We start from the raw sequence: 19,104 nt of genomic DNA, 5'->3' as shown, positions 1-19,104 counted from the left end.
TGCCACAGAATGTGCAAGCTGAATTGTACTACAAATCCAACGAGCAATAGTCTGCTTAGAAGCAGGAGCACCCAGCTAGTTGGGTGCATACAGGATAAACAGCGAGTCAGATTTCCTGACTCCAGCAGTCCTGGAAACATATATTTTCCGGGTCCTGACAACGTCTAGCAACTTGGAGTCCTCCAAGTCCCTAGTAGCCGCAGGCACCACAATAGGTTTGGTTCAGGTGAACGCTGAAACCACCTTAGGGAGAAACTGAGGACGAGTCCTCAATTCCACCCTGTCCGAATGGAAAATCAGATAAGGGCTTTTACAGGATAAAGCCGCCAATTCTGACACGCGCCTGGCCCAGGCCAGAGCCAACAGCATGACCACTTTTTCTGTGAGATATTTTAACTCCACAGATTTAAGTGGGTCAAACCAATGTGACTTTTGGAACCCAAAAACCCCCTTGAGATCCCAAAGTGCCACTGAAGGCACAAAAGGAGGCTGTATATGCAGTACCCCTTTAACAAACGTCTGAACCTCAGGGACTGAAGCTAGTTCTTTTTTGGAAGAAAATTGACAGAGCCGAAATTTGAACCTTAATGGACCCCAATTTCAGGCCCATAGATACTCCTGTTTGCAGGAAATGTAGGAATCGACCCAGTTGAATTTCCTCCGTCGAGCCTTACTGGCCTCGCACCACGCAACATATTTTCGCCAAATGCGGTGATAAGGTTTTGCGGTTACATACTTCCTGGCTTTGATCAGGATAGGGATGACTTCATCCGGAATGCCTTTTCCCTTCAGGATCCGGCGTTCAACCGCCATGCCGTCAACGCAGCCGCGGTAAGTCTTGGAACAGACAAGGTCCTTGCTGGAGCAGCTCCCTTCTTAGAGAGGTAGAGGCCACGGATCCTCCGTGAGCATCTCTTGAAGTTCCGGTTACCAAGTCCTTCTTGGCCAATCCGGAGCCACGAATATAGTGCTTACTCCTCTCCATCTTATCAATCTCAGTACCTTGGGTATGAGAGGCAGAGGAGGGAACCCATACACTGATTGGTACACCCACGGTGTTACCAGAGCATCTACAGCTATTGCCTGAGGGTCCCTTGACCTGGCGCAATACCTGTCGAGTTTTTACCAACGGTTTATAATCATGTGGAAGACTTCTGGGTGAAGTCCCTACTCTCCCGGGTGGAGGTCGTGCTGAGGAAATCTGCTTCCCAGTTGTCCACTCCCGGAATGAAAACTGCTGACAGTGCTATCACATGGTTTTTCGCCCAGCGAAGAATCCTTGCAGCTTCTGCCATTGCCCTCCTGCTTCTTGTGGCACCCCGTCTGTTTACGTGGGTGACTGCCGTAATGTTGTCCGACTGGATCAACACCGGCTGACCTTGAAGCAGAGGTCTTGCTAAGCTTAGAGCATTGTAAATGGCCCTTAGCTTTAGGATATTTATGTGAAGTGATGTCTCCAGGCTTGACCATAAGCCCTGGATATTCCTTCCCTGTGTGACTGCTCCCCAGCCTCGCAGGCTGGCATCCGTGGTCACCAGGACCCAGTCCTGAATGCCGAATCTGCGGCCCTCTAGAAGATGAGCACTCTGCAACCACCACAGGAGGGATACCCTTGTCCCTGGTGACAGGGTTATCCGCTGATGCATCTGAAGATGCGACCCGGACCATTTGTCCAGTAGATCCCATTGGAAAGTCTTGCGTGGAATCTGCCGAATGGGATTGCTTCGTAGGAAGCCACCATTTTTTACCCAGAACCCTTGTGCATTGATGCACTGAGACTTGGTTCGGTTTTAGGAGGTTCCTGACTAGCTCGGATAACTCCCTGGCTTTCTCCTCCGGGAGAAACACCTTCTTTCTGGACTGTGTCCAGGATCATTCCTAGGAACAGAATACAAGTCGTCGGAACCAGCTGCGATTTTGGAATATTGAGAATCCAATCGTGCTGCCGCAACACTACCTGAGATAGTGCACCGACCTCCAACTGTTCCCTGGATCTTATCCTTTACTTGGACGATTCCCTGATAAGGGTAACTAAAATTCCCTTCCTTCGAAGGAATATCATCATTTCGGTCATTACTTCAGTAAAGACCCGGGGTGCCGTGGACCATCCCTACGGCAGCGTCTGAACTGATAGTGACAGTTCTGTACCATAACCTGAGATACCCTTGGTGAGAAGGGTAAATTTTGACATGAAGGTAAGCATCCTTGATGTCCCGAGACATCATGTAGTCCCCTTCTTCCAGGTTCGCAATCACTGCTCTGAGTGACTCAATCTTGAATTTGAACCTCTGTATGTAAGTGTTCAAAGATTTTAGATTTTAAAATCGGTCTCACCGAGCCGTCTGGCTTCGGTACCACAATAGTGTGGAATAATACCCCGTTCCCTGTTGCAGGAGGGGTACCTTAATTATCACCTGCTGGGAATACAGCTTGTGAATGGCTTCCAAAACTGCCTCCCTGTCAGCGGGAGACGTCGGTAAAAATAAGAATTTACTTACCGATAATTCTATTTCTCGGAGTCCGTAGTGGATGCTGGGGTTCCTGAAAGGACCATGGGGAATAGCGGCTCCGCAGGAGACAGGGCACAAAAGTAAAGCTTTTACAGGTCAGGTGGTGTGTACTGGCTCCTCCCCCTATGACCCTCCTCCAGACTCCAGTTAGGTACTGTGCCCGGACGAGCGTACACAATAAGGGAGGATTTTGAATCCCGGGTAAGACTCATACCAGCCACACCAATCACACCGTACAACTTGTGATCTAAACCCAGTTAACAGCATGATAACAGAGGAGCCTCTGAAAGATGGCTTCCTAAACAATAACCCGAATTAGTTAACAATAACTATGTACAATTATTGCAGATAATCCGCACTTGGGATGGGCGCCCAGCATCCACTACGGACTCCGAGAAATAGAATTATCGGTAAGTAAATTCTTATTTTCTCTATCGTCCTAAGTGGATGCTGGGGTTCCTGAAAGGACCATGGGGATTATACCAAAGCTCCCAAACGGGCGGGAGAGTGCGGATGACTCTGCAGCACCGAATGAGAGAACTCCAGGTCCTCTTTTGCCAGGGTATCAAATTTGTAAAATTTTACAAACGTGTTCTCCCCTGACCACGTAGCTGCTCGGCAGAGTTGTAATGCCGAGACCCCTCGGGCAGCCGCCCAAGATGAGCCCACCTTCCTTGTGGAATGGGCCTTAACAGATTTAGGCTGTGGCAGGCCTGCCACAGAATGTGCAAGTTGAATTGTGCTACAAATCCAACGAGCAATCGACTGCTTAGAAGCAGGAGCACCCAACTTGTTGGGTGCATACAGTATAAACAGCGAGTCAGATTTTCTGACTCCCGCCGTCCTTGAAATATATATTTTTAAGGCTCTGACAACGTCTAACAACTTGGAGTCCTCCAAGTCGTCTGTAGCCGCAGGCACTACAATAGGCTGGTTCAGGTGAAACTCTGATACCACCTTAGGGAGAAAATGCGGACGTGACCGCAGCTCTGCCCTATCCGAATGGAAAATTAAATAAGGGCTTTTATAAGATAAAGCCGCCAATTCAGATACTCTCCTGGCCGAAGCCAGGGCCAGTAACATAGTCACTTTCCATGTGAGATATTTCAAATCCACATTCTTTAGTGGTTCAAATCAATGGGATTTGAGGAAATCTAAAACTACATTTAGATCCCACGGTGCCACCTTAGGCACCACAGGAGGCTGTATATGCAGTACTCCTTTGATAAAAATCTGGACCTCAGGGACTGAGGCCAATTCTTTTTGGAAGAATATTGATAGGGCCGAAATTTGAACCTTAATAGATCCCAATTTGAGACCCATAGACAATCCTGATTGCAGGAAATGTAGGAAACGACCCCGTTGAAATTCCTCTATCGGAGCACCCCGCTGCTCGCACCACGCAACATATTTTTGCCAAATACGGTGATAATGCTTCGCGGTGACTTCCTTCCTTGCCTTTATCAAGGTAGGAATGACTTCTTCTGGAATGCCTTTTCCTTTTAGGATCTGGCATTCAAACGCCATGCCGTCAAACGCAGCCGCGGTAAGTCTTGAAAAAGACAAGGACCCTGCTGAAGCAGGTCCCTTCTCAGAAGTAGAGGCCACGGATCGTCCGTGACCATCTCTTGAAGTTCCGGGTACCAAGTCCTTCTTGGCCAATCCGGAGCCACTAGTCTTACTCCTCTTTGCCGTATAATCCTCAATACCTTTGGTATGAGAGGCAGAGGAGGAAACACATATACCGACTGGTACACCCAAGGTGTTACCAGCGCGTCCACAGCTATTGCCTGCGGATCTCTTGACCTGGCGCAATACCTGTCCAATGTTTTGTTGAGGCGAGACGCCATCATGTCCACCATTGGTTTTACCCAATGGTTTAATAGCATGTGGAAAACTTCTGGATGAAGTCCCCACTCTCCCGGGTGAAGGTCGTGTCTGCTGAGGAAGTCTGCTTCCCAGTTGTCCACGCCCGGGATGAATACTGCTGACAGTGCTATCACGTGATTCTCCGCCCAGCGAAGGATCCTGGCAGCTTCTGCCATTGCCCTCCTGCTTCTTGTGCCGCCCTGTTTGTTTACATGGGCGACTGTCGTGATGTTGTCCGACTGGATCAACACCGGTCTTCCTTGAAGCAGAGGTTCCGCCTGGCTTAGAGCATTGTAGATTGCTCTTAGTTCCAGAATGCTTATGTGAAGAGACTTTTTCAGGCTCGACCACACTCCCTGGAAATTTCTTCCCTGTGTGACTGCTCCCCAGCCTCTCAGGCTGGCATCCGTGGTCACCAGGATCCAATCCTGTATGCCGAATCTGCGGCCCTCCAATAGATGAGCCTCCTGCAACCACCACAGAAGAGATACCCTTGTCCTCGGCGACAGGGTTATCCGCAGGTGCATCTGAAGATGCGACCCTGACCATTTGTCCAACAGATCCCTTTGCATGGAATCTGCCGAATGGGATTGCTTCGTAAGAAGCTACCATTTTTTCCCAGGACTCTTGTGCATTGATGTACAGACACCTTTCCTGGTTTTAGGAGGTTCCTGACCAGGTCAGATAACTCCTTGGCTTTTTCTTCGGGAAGAAAAAACCTTTTTCTGAACCGTGTCCAGAATCATCCCCAGGAACAGCAGACGAGTTGTCGGCATTAATTGGGATTTTGGAATATTCAGAATCCATCCGCTGCTTTAGCACCTCTTGAGATAGTGCTAAACCCATCTCTAGCTGTTCTCTGGACCTTGCCCTTATTAGGAGATCGTCCAAGTATGGGATAATTAATACGCCTTTTCTTCGAAGAAGAAATATTATCTCGGCCATTACCTTTGTAAAGACCCGAGGTGCCGTGGACAAACCAAACGGCAGCGTCTGAAACTGATAGTGACAGTTTTGTACAACGAACCTGAGGTACCCCTGGTGTGAGGGGTAATTGGAACGTGGAGATACGCATCCTTGATGTCCAAGGATACCATAAAGTCCCCCTCTTCCAGGTTCGCTATCACTGCTCTGAGTGATTCCATCTTGAACTTGAACTTCTTTATGTACAGGTTCAAGGACTTCAGATTTAGAATAGGCCTTACCGAACCATCCGGCTTCGGTACCACAAAAAGAGTGGAATAATACCCCTTCCCTTGTTGTAGAAGAGGTACCTTGACTATCACCTGCTGAGAATACAGCTTGTGAATGGCTTCCAAAACCGTCTCCCTTTCTGAGGGGGACGTTGGTAAAGCAGACTTCAGGAAATGGCGAGGTGGCTCTGTCTCTAATTTCAACCTGTACCCCTGAGATATTATCTGCAGGATCCAGGGATTTACCTGCGAGTGAGCCCACTGCGCGCTGTAATTCTTGAGACGACCGCCTACCGCCCCCGAGTCCGCTTGCGAAGCCCCAGCGTCATGCTGAGGCTTTTGTAGAAGCCGGGGAGGGCTTCTGTTCCTGGGAAGGAGCTGCCTGTTGCTGTCTCTTCCCTCGTCCTCTGCCTCGTGGCAGATATGAATAGCCCTTTGCTCTCTTATTTTTAAAGGAACGAAAGGGCTGCGGTTGAAAGGTCGGTGCCTTTTTCTGTTGGGGAGTGACTTGAGGTAGAAAGGTGGATTTCCCGGCCGTAGCCGTGGCCACCAAATCCGATAGACCGACCCCAAATAACTCCTCTACGCATCGCCTGTCCACTGTCGTGTCCATAAAGCTCTTCTGGCCTAAATGGACATAGCACTTACCCGTGATGCCAGTGTGCAGATATCTCTCTGTGCATCACGCATATAAAGAAATGCATCCTTTATTTGTTCTAACGACAGTAAAATATTGTCCCTGTCCAGGGTATCAATATTTTCGATCAGGGACTCTGACCAAACTACCCCAGCACTGCACATCCAGGCAGTCGCAATAGCTGGTCGTAGTATAACACCTGCATGTGTGTATATACCTTTTTGGATATTTTCCATCCTCCTATCTGATGGATCTTTAAGTGCGTCCGTCTCAGGAGAGGGTAACGCCACTTGTTTTGATAAGCGTGTTAGCGCTTTGTCCACCCTAGGAGGTGTTTCCCAGCGCTCCCTAACCTCTGGCGGGAAAGGGTATAAAGCCAATAACTTCTTTGAAATTAGCAGTTTTTTATCGGGGCACCCCACGCTTCATCACACACGTCATTTAATTCTTCTGATTCGGGAAAAACTACTGGTAGTTTTTTCACACCCCACATAATACCCTGTTTAGTGGTACCTGTAGTATCAGCTAAATGTAACATCTCCTTTATTGCCAAAATCATATAACGTGTGGCCCTACTGGAAAATACGGTTGATTCGTCACCTTCACCACCGGAATCAGTGCCTGCGTCTGGGTCTGTGTCGACCGACTGAGGCAAAGGGCGTTTTACAGCCCCTGACGGTGTTTGAGGCGCCTGGACAGGCACTAATTGAGTGTCCGGCCGCCTCATGTCGGCAAACAACTGCTTAAGCGAGTTGACGCTATCCCGTAATTCCACAAATAAAGGCATCCATTCTGGTGTCGACCCCCTAGGAGGTGACATCCTCATATTTGGCAATTGCTCCGCCTCCACACCAATAACGTCCTCATACATGTCGACACACACGTACCGACACACAGCAGACACACAGGGAATGCTCTATACGAAGACAGGACCCACTAGCCCTTTGGGGAGACAGAGGGAGAGTCTGCCAGCACACACCAAAAAGCGCTATATATGACAGGGATAGCCTTATGATTAAGTGCTCCCTTATAGCTGCTTTTATATTAATATATTGCCATTTATTTTGCCCCCCCTCTCTGTTATACCCTGTTTCTGTAGTGCAGTGCAGGGGAGAGACCTGGGAGCCTTCCTGACCAGCGGAGCTGTGACAGAAAATGGCGCCGTGTGCTGAGGAGATAGGCCCCGCCCCTTTTTCGGCGGGCTCGTCTCCCGCTATTTAGTACATTTAGGCAGGGGTAAATATCTCCATATAGCCTCTAGGGCTATATGTGAGTTATTTTTAGCCTTTTTAAAGGTTTTCATTTGCCTCCCAGGGCGCCCCCCCCCAGCGCCCTGCACCCTCAGTGACTGCCGTGTGAAGTGTGCTGAGAGGAAAATGGCGCACAGCTGCAGTTCTGTGCGCTACCTTTAGAAGACTGCAGGAGTCTTCAGCCGCCGATTCTGGACCTCTTCTTGCTTCAGCATCTGTGAGGGGGCCGGCGGCGTGGCTCCGGTGACCCATCCAGGCTGTACCTGTGATCGTCCCTCTGGAGCTTCATGTCCAGTAGCCAAGAAGCCAATCCATCCTGCACGCAGGTGAGTTCACTTCTTCTCCCCTCTGTCCCTCGTTGCAGTGATCCTGTTGCCAGCAGGAATCACTGTAAAATAAAAAAACCTAAGCTAAACTCTCTAAGCAGCTCTTTATGAGAGCCACCTAGAATTGCACCCTTCTCGTCCGGGCACAAAAATCTAACTGGAGTCTGGAGGAGGGTCATAGGGGGAGGAGCCAGTACACACCACCTGACCTGTAAAAGCTTTACTTTTGTGCCCTGTCTCCTGCGGAGCCGCTATTCCCCATGGTCCTTTCAGGAACCCCAGCATCCACTTAGGACGATAGAGAAACAGACTTTTGGAAACGGCGAGGGGAATACGTCTCGAATTCCAATTTGTACCCCTGAAATATTACCTGAAGGATCCAGGGGTCTACTTGCGAGTGAGCCCACTGAAATTCATTGAGAACGGGCCCCCACCGTGCCTGAACTTGTAAAGCCCTAGCGTCATACTGAGGGCTTGGCAGAGGCGGAAAAGGGTTTCTGTTCCTGGGAACTGGCTGATCTCTGCAGCCATTTTCCTCTCCCTCTGTCACGAGCAGAAAAGAGGAACCCTTTTGTCCGCTTGCCAACAAAGGACTGCGCCTGATAATACGGCGTCTTATTTTGAGAGGCAACCTGGGGTACAAACGTGGATATCCCAGCTGTTGCCGTGGCCACCAGGTCTGAAAGACCGACCCCAAATGTCCCCTTTTTAAGGCAATACTTCCAAATGCCGTTTGGAATCCGCATCACCTGACCACTTTACTGGTAGAATTGGACAACGCACTTATACTTGATGCCAGTCGGCAAATATTCCGCTGTGCATCATGCATATATAGAAATGCATCTTTTAAATGCTCTATAGGCAATAATATACTGTTCTTATCTAGGATATCAATATTTCCAGTCAGGGAATCCGACCACGCCAACCCAGCACTGCACATCCAGGCTGAGGCGATTGCTGGTCGCAGTATAACACCATTATGTGTGTAAATACATTTTAGGATACCCTCCTGCTTTTATCAGCAGGATCCTTAAGGGCGGCCATCTCAGGAGAGGGTAGAGCCCTTGTTCTTACAAGCGTGTGAGCGCCTTATCCCCCCTAGGGGGTGTTTCCCAACGCACCCTAACCTCTGGCGGGAAAAGGTATACTGCCAATAACTTTTTAGAAAATATCAATTGTTATCGGGGGGAAACCCACGCATCATCACACACCTCATTTTATTTCTCAGATTCAGGAAAACTACAGGTAGTTTTTCATCACCAACATAATACCTTTTGGTGGTACTCATATTATCAGAAATGTGTAAACATTTTCCTTTGCCTCAATCATGTAACGTGTGGCCCTATTGGAAAACACGGTTGTCTCTTCACCGTCGACACAGGAGTCAGTATCCGTGTCGGCGTCTGTATCTGCCATCTGAGGTAACGGGCGCTTTAGAGCCCCTGACGGCCCATGAGACGTCTGGACATGCACAAGCTGAGTAGCCGGCTGTCTCATGTCAACCACTGTCTTTTATACAGAGCTGACACGGTCACGTAATTTTCAACAGTACATCCACTCAGGTGTCGACCCCCTAGGGGGTGACATCACTATTACAGACACTCTGCTCCGTCTCCACATAATTTTTCTCCTCATACATGTCGACACAAACGTACCGACACACAGCACACACACAGGGAATGCTCTGATAGAGGACAGGACCCCACTAGCCCTTTGGGGAGACAGAGGGAGAGTTTGCCAGCACACACCAGAGCGCTATATATATACAGGGATAACCTTATATAAGTGTTTTCCCCTTTATAGCTGCTGTATTATTTATACTGCGCCTAATTAGTGCCCCCTTCTCTTTTTTAACCCCTTTCTGTAGTGTAGTGACATCAGGGGAGAGCCAGGGAGCTTCCCTCCAACGGAGCTGTGAGGGAAAATGGCGCCAGTGTGCTGAGGAGATAAGGACGCCGAGAAGGGGGCGGAGCCTATCATCCGTTTTTCTGTATGTTCTGGCAGGGGTTAAATGCATCTATATAGCCCAGGAGCTATATGTGATGCATTTATTTTAGCCATATAAGGTTTTTATCGATTTATTGCGTCTCAGGGCGCTGCCCCCCCAGCGCCCTGCACCCTCAGTGACCGGAGTGTGAAGTGTGCTGAGAGCAATGGCGCACAGCTGCGGTGCTGTGCGCTACCTTATCTGAAGACAGGACCGTCTTCTGCCGCCGATTTTCCGGACCTCTTCGCTCTTCTGGCTCTGTAAGGGGGCCGGCGGCGCGGCTCCGGGACCCATCCAGGCTGGAACTGTGATCGTCCCTCTGGAGCTAATGTCCAGTAGCCAAGAAGCCCAATCCACTCTGCACGCAGGTGAGTTCGCTTCTTCTCCCCTTAGTCCCTCGATGCAGTGAGCCTGTTGCCAGCAGGACTCACTGAAAATAAAAAAACCTAATTTAAACTTTTACTCTAAGCAGCTCAGGAGAGCCCCTAGTGTGCACCCTTCTCGTTCGGGCACAGAGATCTAACTGGGGCTTGGAGGAGGGTCATAGGGGGAGGAGCCAGTGCACACCAGGTGGTCCTAAAGCTTTCTTTAGATGTGCCCAGACTCCTGCGGAGCCGCTATTCCCCATGGTCCTTACGGAGTCCCCAGCATCCACTAGGACGTCAGAGAAAACTCTCTACATGTGATATTTGTCATGGATAGCCTTGTGTTTGAAACACCCAACTGAGAACAGGGCTGATGGCAGAGGAGGGTGTAGGATAAGAGATTGCTGTAGTGACTGAGCAATGAGAATATGTGACTTCTGTAATAAGTGTTTATTACTCACCTGTGCTGATATCTGTAGGGATCTCCTCCTCCTTACACTGCTGATCACCCCTCACATACGTCTCTTCTTCTCCCTCTGTATCTTCTTCCTTCATATCAGTCACATACGTCTCTTCTTCTCCCTCTATATCTTCTGCCTTTATATCAGTCACATACGTCTCTTCTTCTCCCTCTGTATCTTCTGCCTTCATATCAGTCACATACGTCTCTTCTTCTCCCTCTATATCTTCTGCCTTTATATCAGTCACATACGTCTCTTCTTCTCCCTCTATATCTTCTGCCTTTATATCAGTCACATACGTCTCTTCATCTCCCTCTGTATCTTCTGCCTTCATATCAGTCACATACGTCTCTTCTTCTCCCTCTATATCTTCTGCCTTTATATCAGACAGACGTTCTTCCTAAATAACCCAAAAAACACTATAATGACATTTGCATACAGTCAGATCAAACTGAGGTGAAACAGTATAATATCAGTGTATAAGACACAAAGCTCCTCTACAGATCATATAGTGACAGTCACTTTGGTATATTGGGGAGACTCTAAATCCCACCTACCTGATCCTCCTGTGGGATCCTGTGATTCTCCTCTGTACAATCCTGGGAATACAGAGGACGGGGACATCTCTCTGGGGTATCTCTGTTACTGGGCCCATCTGTAGGGGACACAGTGACTGAGTACAGTGTATATATGTGATTATCAGATGATGTGTGTATATAGGGGCCCCCATACCTGCTCTCCCCTGTACAATACATGACAGTCTCCTCTTACCCAGTGATGTGAGGGGCCGGTGATTCTCCATCATCACGTCCTTGTACAGACCCCTGTGTTCCTCTATATACTCCCCCTCCTGCATGGAGACATAGACAGTGACATCCTGACACCTTATAGGCACCTGACACACACAGTTATACAGTCATCACCCAGACACGTCCCCCGGTGTTACTGTATAATGCCCCATTCCCAGCAGTCTCCTCTCCAGTCATCACCCAGACACATCCCCCGGTGTTACTGTATAATGTCCCATTCCCAGCAGTCACCTCTCCAGTCATCATCCAGACACATCCCCTGGTGTTACTGTATAATGTCCCATTCCCAGCAGTCACCTCTCCAGTCATCATCCAGACACATCCCCTGGTGTTACTGTATAATGTCCCATTCCCAGCAGTCACCTCTCCAGTCAGCAGCTGAATGGTCTTGTTGGCGAGTTCCAGGATCTTCTGGTCACTGTCTCTCTCATGTATCAGTGAGTGAGGTGGAGGCACCGGGATGGGGCTCTTGGTCCTGTTACGTCCTCCTGATACATGGGGATAGCTGGGCGTCTTCTTCACTACTGTGTCTTCCTGTGAAATGCGGGAGACACCAAATATCATTATATACACTCCCAGATCTCATCACCTCCCCAGTCATGTCCCTGTATTATTACTATAGATATAAGTGATGTCACTGTGACACTCCCAGATCCCCTCACCTCCCCAGTCATGTCCCTGTATTATTACTATAGATATAAGTGATGTCACTGTGACACTCCCAGATCCCATCAAATCAAGAAGGTGGGCAGCAGAAGACAGGCTGTCAGAAGGTGAGGTGGCAGCAGGGGCAGATGGGGTGGCATGTTAAGGGTCGTCAGGAAACACACTGGGGGCAGCAGGAAAGGGTGGTAGTAGAAGACAGGCAGCAGCAGGTGAGGTGGGAGGATGGGGGAGGCGGTAGGTGAGGAGGGGTTGCAGTAGAGATGCAGTAATGACAGGCAGGGAGCTGCATGTGGGGGGGGGGAGACAATGGTCAGCAGGTGAGGAAGGGAGTAGGTGAGGGGGTCAACAGGAGACAGGTGGGGAGCGGCTGGAGACTGGGAAGGGGCAGGTAAGGGGCAGCAGAAAGTGGTGGCAGGGGGCCAAAGGTAAGGGGGGTTGCAGGGTGAAATAGGATACGACAGCCATTACCTGGAGGATGAGAGCGGCAGGAAATGGAGGAGGGTGGGGATGCTGTTCGCATCTGCCAGTCTTATAAATGTCCCTCCAAAAATGGTCGCCATCTCCTCTAGCAACAGTCTGAAGTGTCTCCTCTGAGGCGGTGGCCATTTTGGGTGAGACACTTTCAACATTATTCCATGCGGAAAGCCAGACATAGAATACTGTCTCAAAGAGACCGCGGCCGCATGCGCCCCGTGTGATTGCACAGATCACCTAACCCTAGAAATGGCTCTGATGGCAGAAGACTGGGGTGCGGCAGGAGATAGGTGAAGGGGCAACAGGAGAATGACAGGGAGCGGCAGGTTAGAAGGGCAGCAGGGACAGACATTGGGCAGCAGGTGAGGGACAGATAGGGCAGCAGGTGAGGGGGCATTAGGAGAATGTCAGGGGCAGCAGGTGAGGGGGCATTAGGAGAATGTCAGGGGCAGCAGGTGAGGGGGCATTAGGAGAATGTCAGGGGCAGCAGGTGAGGGGGCATTAGGAGAATGTCAGAGGCAGCAGGTGAGGGGGCATTAAGAGAATGTCAGAGGCAGCAGGTGAGGGGGCATTAAGAGAATGTAAGAGGCAGCAGGTGAGGGGGCATTAAGAGAATGTCAGGGGCAGCAGGTGAGGGGGCATTAGGAGAATGTCAGGGGCAGCAGGTGAGGGGGCATTAGGAGAATGTCAGAGGCCTTAAGAGAATGTCAGGGGCAGCAGATGACAGACCGACAGCAGGTGAGGGGGCATTAGGAAAAAGTCAGGGGCAGCAGGTGAGGGGGCATTAGGAAAAAGTCAGGGGCAGCAGGTGAGGGGGCATTAGGAAAAAGTCAGGGGCAGCAGGTGAGGGGGCATTAGGAAAAAGTCAGGGGCAGCAGGTGAGGGGGCATTAGGAAAAAGTCAGGGGCAGCAGGTGAGGGGGCATTAGGAGAATGTCAGAGGCATTAGGAGAATGTCAGGGGCAGCAGATGACAGACCGACAGCAGGTGAGGGGGCATTAGGAGAATGTCAGGGGCAGCAGGTGAGGGGGCATTAGGAGAATGTCAGGGGCATTAGGAGAATGTCAGAGGCAGCAGATGACAGACCGACAGCAGGTGAGGGGGCATTAGGAGAATGTCAGGGGAAGCAGGTGAGGGGGCATTAGGAGAATGTCAGGGGCATTAGGAGAATGTCAGAGGCAGCAGATGACAGACCGACAGCAGGTGAGGGGGCATTAGGAGAATGTCAGGGGCAGCAGGTGAGGGGGTATTAAAATGTAGGGACAGCAGGTGAGGCGTATTAGGAGAATGTAGGGGCAGTAGGTTACAGACAGGGGCAGCAGGTGAGGGGGCATTAGGAGAATGTCAGGAGCAGCAGGTGAGGGGGCATTAGGAGAATGTCAGGGGAAGCAGGTGAGGGGGCATTAGGAGAATGTCAGGGGCAGCAGGTGAGGGGGCATTAAGAGAATGTCAGAGGCAGCAGGTGAGGGGGCATTAAGAGAATGTAAGGGGCAGCAGGTGAGGGGGCATTAAGAGAATGTCAGGGGCAGCAGGTGAGGGGGCATTAGGAGAATGTCAGGGGCAGCAGGTGAGGGGGCATTAGGAGAATGTCAGGGGCAGCAGGTGAGGGGGCATTAGGAGAATGTCAGAGGCAGCAGGTGAGGGGGCATTAAGAGAATGTAAGGGGCAGCAGGTGAGGGGGCATTAAGAGAATGTCAGGGGCAGCAGGTGAGGGGGCATTAGGAGAATGTCAGGGGCAGCAGATGACAGACCGACAGCAGGTGAGGGGGCATTAGGAAAAAGTCAGGGGCAGCAGGTGAGGGGGCATTAGGAAAAAGTCAGGGGCAGCAGGTGAGGGGGCATTAGGAAAAAGTCAGGGGCAGCAGGTAAGGGGGCATTAGGAAAAAGTCAGGGGCAGCAGGTAAGGGGGCATTAGGAAAAAGTCAGGGGCAGCAGGTGAGGGGGCATTAGGAAAAAGTCAGGGGCAGCAGGTGAGGGGGCATTAGGAAAAAGTCAGGGGCAGCAGGTGAGGGGGCATTAGGAAAAAGTCAGGGGCAGCAGGTGAGGGGGCATTAGGAAAAAGTCAGGGGCAGCAGGTGAGGGGGCATTAGGAAAAAGTCAGGGGCAGCAGGTGAGGGGGCATTAGGAAAAAGTCAGGGGCAGCAGGTGAGGGGGCATTAGGAAAAAGTCAGGGGCAGCAGGTGAGGGGGCATTAGGAAAAAGTCAGGGGCAGCAGGTGAGGGGGCATTAGGAGAATGTCAGGGGCAGCAGATGACAGACCGACAGCAGGTGAGGGGGCATTAGGAGAATGTCAGGGGCAGCAGGTGAGGGGGTATTAAAATGTAGGGACAGCAGGTGAGGCGTATTAGGAGAATGTAGGGGCAGTAGGTTACAGACAGGGGCAGCAGGTGAGGGGGCATTAGGAGAATGTCAGGAGCAGCAGGTGAGGGGGCATTAGGAGAATGTTAGGAGCAGCAGGTGAGGGGGCATTAGGAGAATGTCAGGGGCAGCAGGTGAGGGGGCATTAGGAGAATGTCAGGAGCAGCAGGTGAGGGGGCATTAGGAGAATGTCAGGGGAAGCAGGTGAGGGGGCATTAGGAGAATGTCAGGGGCAGCAGGTGAGGGGGCATTAGGAGAATGTCAGGGGCAGCAGGTGAGGGGGCATTAGGAGAATGTCAGAGGCAGCAGATGACAGACCGACAGCAGGCGAGGGGGCATTAGGAGAATGTCAGGGGCAGCAGGTGAGGGGGTATGAAAATGTAGGGACAGCAGGTGAGGCGTATTAGGAGAATGTAGGGGCAGTAGGTTACAGACAGGGGCAGCAGGTGAGGGGGCATTAGGAGAATGTCAGGGGCAGCAGGTGAGGGGGCATTAGGAGAATGTCAGGGGCAGCAGGTGAGGGGGCATTAAGAGAATGTCAGGGGCAGCAGGTGAGGGGGCATTAGGAAAAAGTCAGGGGCAGCAGGTGAGGGGGCATTAGGAAAAAGTCAGGGGCAGCAGGTGAGGGGGCATTAGGAAAAAGTCAGGGGCAGCAGGTGAGGGGGCATTAGGAAAAAGTCAGGGGCAGCAGGTGAGGGGGCATTAGGAAAAAGTCAGGGGCAGCAGGTGAGGGGGCATTAGGAAAAAGTCAGGGGCAGCAGGTGAGGGGGCATTAGGAGAATGTCAGGGGCATTAGGAGAATGTCAGAGGCAGCAGATGACAGACCGACAGCAGGTGAGGGGGCATTAGGAGAATGTCAGGGGCAGCAGGTGAGGGGGCATTAGGAGAATGTCAGGGGCAGCAGGTGAGGGGGCATTAGGAGAATGTCAGGGGCAGCAGGTGAGGGGGCATTAGGAGAATGTCAGGGGCAGCAGGTGAGGGGGCATTAGGAGAATGTCAGGGGCAGCAGGTGAGGGGGCATTAGGAGAATGTCAGGGGCAGCAGGTGAGGGGGCATTAGGAGAATGTCAGGGGCAGCAGGTGAGGGGGCATTAGGAGAATGTCAGGGGCAGCAGGTGAGGGGGTATTAAAATGTAGGGACAGCAGGTGAGGCGTATTAGGAGAATGTAGGGGCAGTAGGTTACAGACAGGGGCAGCAGGTGAGGGGGCATTAGGAGAATGTCAGGAGCAGCAGGTGAGGGGGCATTAGGAGAATGTCAGGAGCAGCAGGTGAGGGGGCATTAGGAGAATGTCAGGGGAAGCAGGTGAGGGGGCATTAGGAGAATGTCAGGGGCAGCAGGTGAGGGGGCATTAGGAGAATGTCAGGGGCATTAGGAGAATGTCAGGGGCATTAGGAGAATGTCAGGGGCAGCAGGTGAGGGGGTATTAAAATGTCAGGGGCAGCAGGTGAGGGGCATTAGGAGAATGTCAGGGGCAGCAGGTGAGGGGGCATTAGGAAAATGTCAGGGGCAGCAGGTGAGGGGGCATTAGGAAAATGTCAGGGGAAGCAGGTGAGGGGGCATTAGGAGAATGTCAGGGGAAGCAGGTGAGGGGGCATTAGGAGAATGTCAGGGGAAGCAGGTGAGGGGGCATTAGGAGAATGTCAGGGGCAGCAGGTGAGGGGGCATTAGGAGAATGTCAGGGGCAGCAGGTGAGGGGGCATTAGGAGAATGTCAGGGGCAGCAGGTGAGGGGGCATTAGGAGAATGTCAGGGGAAGCAGGTGAGGGGGCATTAGGAGAATGTCAGGGGAAGCAGGTGAGGGGGCATTAGGAGAATGTAAGAGGCAGCAGGTGAGGGAGCATTAGGAGAATGTAAGAGACAGCAGGTGAGGGAGCATTAGGAGAATGTAAGAGGCAGCAGGTGAGGGAGCATTAGGAGAATGTCAGGGGAAGCAGGTGAGGGGGCATTAGGAGAATGTCAGGGGAAGCAGGTGAGGGGGCATTAGGAGAATGTCAGGGGCAGCAGGTGAGGGGGCATTAGGAGAATGTCAGGGGCAGCAGGTGAGGGGGCATTAGGAGAATGTCAGGGGCAGCAGGTGAGGGGGCATTAGGAGAATGTCAGGGGCAGCAGGTGAGGGGGCATTAGGAAAAAGTCAGGGGCAGCAGGTGAGGGGGCATTAGGAAAAAGTCAGGGGCAGCAGGTGAGGGGGCATTAGGAAAAAGTCAGGGGCAGCAGGTGAGGGGGCATTAGGAAAAAGTCAGGGGCAGCAGGTGAGGGGGCATTAGGAAAAAGTCAGGGGCAGCAGGTGAGGGGGCATTAGGAAAAAGTCAGGGGCAGCAGGTGAGGGGGCATTAGGAAAAAGTCAGGGGCAGCAGGTGAGGGGGCATTAGGAAAAAGTCAGGGACAGCAGGTGAGGGGGCATTAGGAAAAAGTCAGGGGCAGCAGGTGAGGGGGCATTAGGAAAAAGTCAGGGGCAGCAGGTGAGGGGGCATTAGGAAAAAGTCAGGGGCAGCAGGTGAGGGGGCATTAGGAAAAAGTCAGGGGCAGCAGGTGAGGGGGCATTAGGAAAAAGTCAGGGGCAGCAGGTGAGGGGGCATTAGGAGAATGTCAGGGGCAGCAGGTGAGGGGGCATTAGGAGAATGTCAGGGGCAGCAGGTGAGGGGGCATTAGGAGAATGTCAGGGGCAGCAGGTGAGGGGGCATTAGGAGAATGTCAGGGGCAGCAGGTGAGGGGGCATTAGGAGAATGTCAGGGGCAGCAGGTGAGGGGGCATTAGGAGAATGTCAGGGGCAGCAGGTGAGGGGGCATTAGGAGAATGTCAGGGGCAGCAGGTGAGGGGGCATTAGGAGAATGTCAGGGGCAGCAGGTGAGGGGGCATTAGGAGAATGTCAGGGGCAGCAGGTGAGGGGGCATTAGGAGAATGTCAGGGGCAGCAGGTGAGGGGGCATTAGGAGAATGTCAGGGGCAGCAGGTGAGGGGGCATTAGGAGAATGTCAGGGGCAGCAGGTGAGGGGGCATTAGGAGAATGTCAGGGGCAGCAGGTGAGGGGGCATTAGGAGAATGTCAGGGGCAGCAGGTGAGGGGGCATTAGGAGAATGTCAGGGGCAGCAGGTGAGGGGGCATTAGGAGAATGTCAGGGGCAGCAGGTGAGGGGGCATTAGGAGAATGTCAGGGGCAGCAGGTGAGGGGGCATTAGGAGAATGTCAGGGGCAGCAGGTGAGGGGGCATTAGGAGAATGTCAGGGGCAGCAGGTGAGGGGGCATTAGGAGAATGTCAGGGGCAGCAGGTGAGGGGGCATTAGGAGAATGTCAGGGGCAGCAGGTGAGGGGGCATTAGGAGAATGTCAGGGGCAGCAGGTGAGGGGGCATTAGGAGAATGTCAGGGGCAGCAGGTGAGGGGGCATTAGGAGAATGTCAGGGGCAGCAGGTGAGGGGGCATTAGGAGAATGTCAGGGGCAGCAGGTGAGGGGGCATTAGGAGAATGTCAGGGGCAGCAGGTGAGGGGGCATTAGGAGAATGTCAGGGGCAGCAGGTGAGGGGGCATTAGGAGAATGTCAGGGGCAGCAGGTGAGGGGGCATTAGGAGAATGTCAGGGGCAGCAGGTGAGGGGGCATTAGGAGAATGTCAGGGGCAGCAGGTGAGGGGGCATTAGGAGAATGTCAGGGGCAGCAGGTGAGGGGGCATTAGGAGAATGTCAGGGGCAGCAGGTGAGGGGGCATTAGGAGAATGTCAGGGGCAGCAGGTGAGGGGGCATTAGGAGAATGTCAGGGGCAGCAGGTGAGGGGGCATTAAGAGAATGTCAGGGGCAGCAGGTGAGGGGGCATTAGGAGAATGTCAGAGGCAGCAGGTGAGGGGGCATTAGGAGAATGTCAGAGGCAGCAGGTGAGGGGGCATTAGGAGAATGTCAGAGGCAGCAGGTGAGGGGGCATTAGGAGAATGTCAGAGGCAGCAGGTGAGGGGGGAATTAAAATGTAGGGGCAGCAGGTGAGGGGTATTAGGAGAATGTAGGGGCAGTAGGTTACAGACAGGGGCAGCAGCTGAGGGGGCATTGGGAGAATGTCAGGGGCAGCAGCTGAGGGGGCATTGGGAGAATGTCAGGGGCAGCAGCTGAGGGGGCATTGGGAGAATGTCAGGGGCAGCAGCTGAGGGGGCATTGGGAGAATGTCAGAGGCAGCAGGTGAGGGGGCATTAGGAGAATGTCAGAGGTAGCAGGTGAGGGGGCA

The 19,104-nt window shown here is 52.1% G+C and overlaps 1 protein-coding gene across 1 annotated transcript in view; it reads right to left on the bottom strand.

Annotated features, from left to right (window-relative positions):
• Positions 1-10,980, bottom strand: part of LOC134983670 (zinc finger protein 135-like) — a 53,116-nt gene extending 42,136 nt beyond the window's left edge. The window contains exon 1 of the mRNA XM_063949334.1: positions 10,599-10,980. Coding sequence (XP_063805404.1) covers positions 10,599-10,932 — 334 coding nt within the window. The 5' untranslated portion in view covers positions 10,933-10,980. The remainder of the gene's footprint in view (positions 1-10,598) is intronic.
• Between the last annotated feature and the right edge of the window lie 8,124 nt (positions 10,981-19,104).

Source organism: Pseudophryne corroboree (genome assembly GCF_028390025.1).
Source record: "Pseudophryne corroboree isolate aPseCor3 chromosome 3 unlocalized genomic scaffold, aPseCor3.hap2 SUPER_3_unloc_20, whole genome shotgun sequence".
NCBI classification, from domain to species: domain Eukaryota; kingdom Metazoa; phylum Chordata; class Amphibia; order Anura; family Myobatrachidae; genus Pseudophryne; species Pseudophryne corroboree.
The sequence above is the reverse complement of the archived record's forward strand: the minus strand, read 5'-3'. Positions and strand labels throughout refer to the sequence as shown.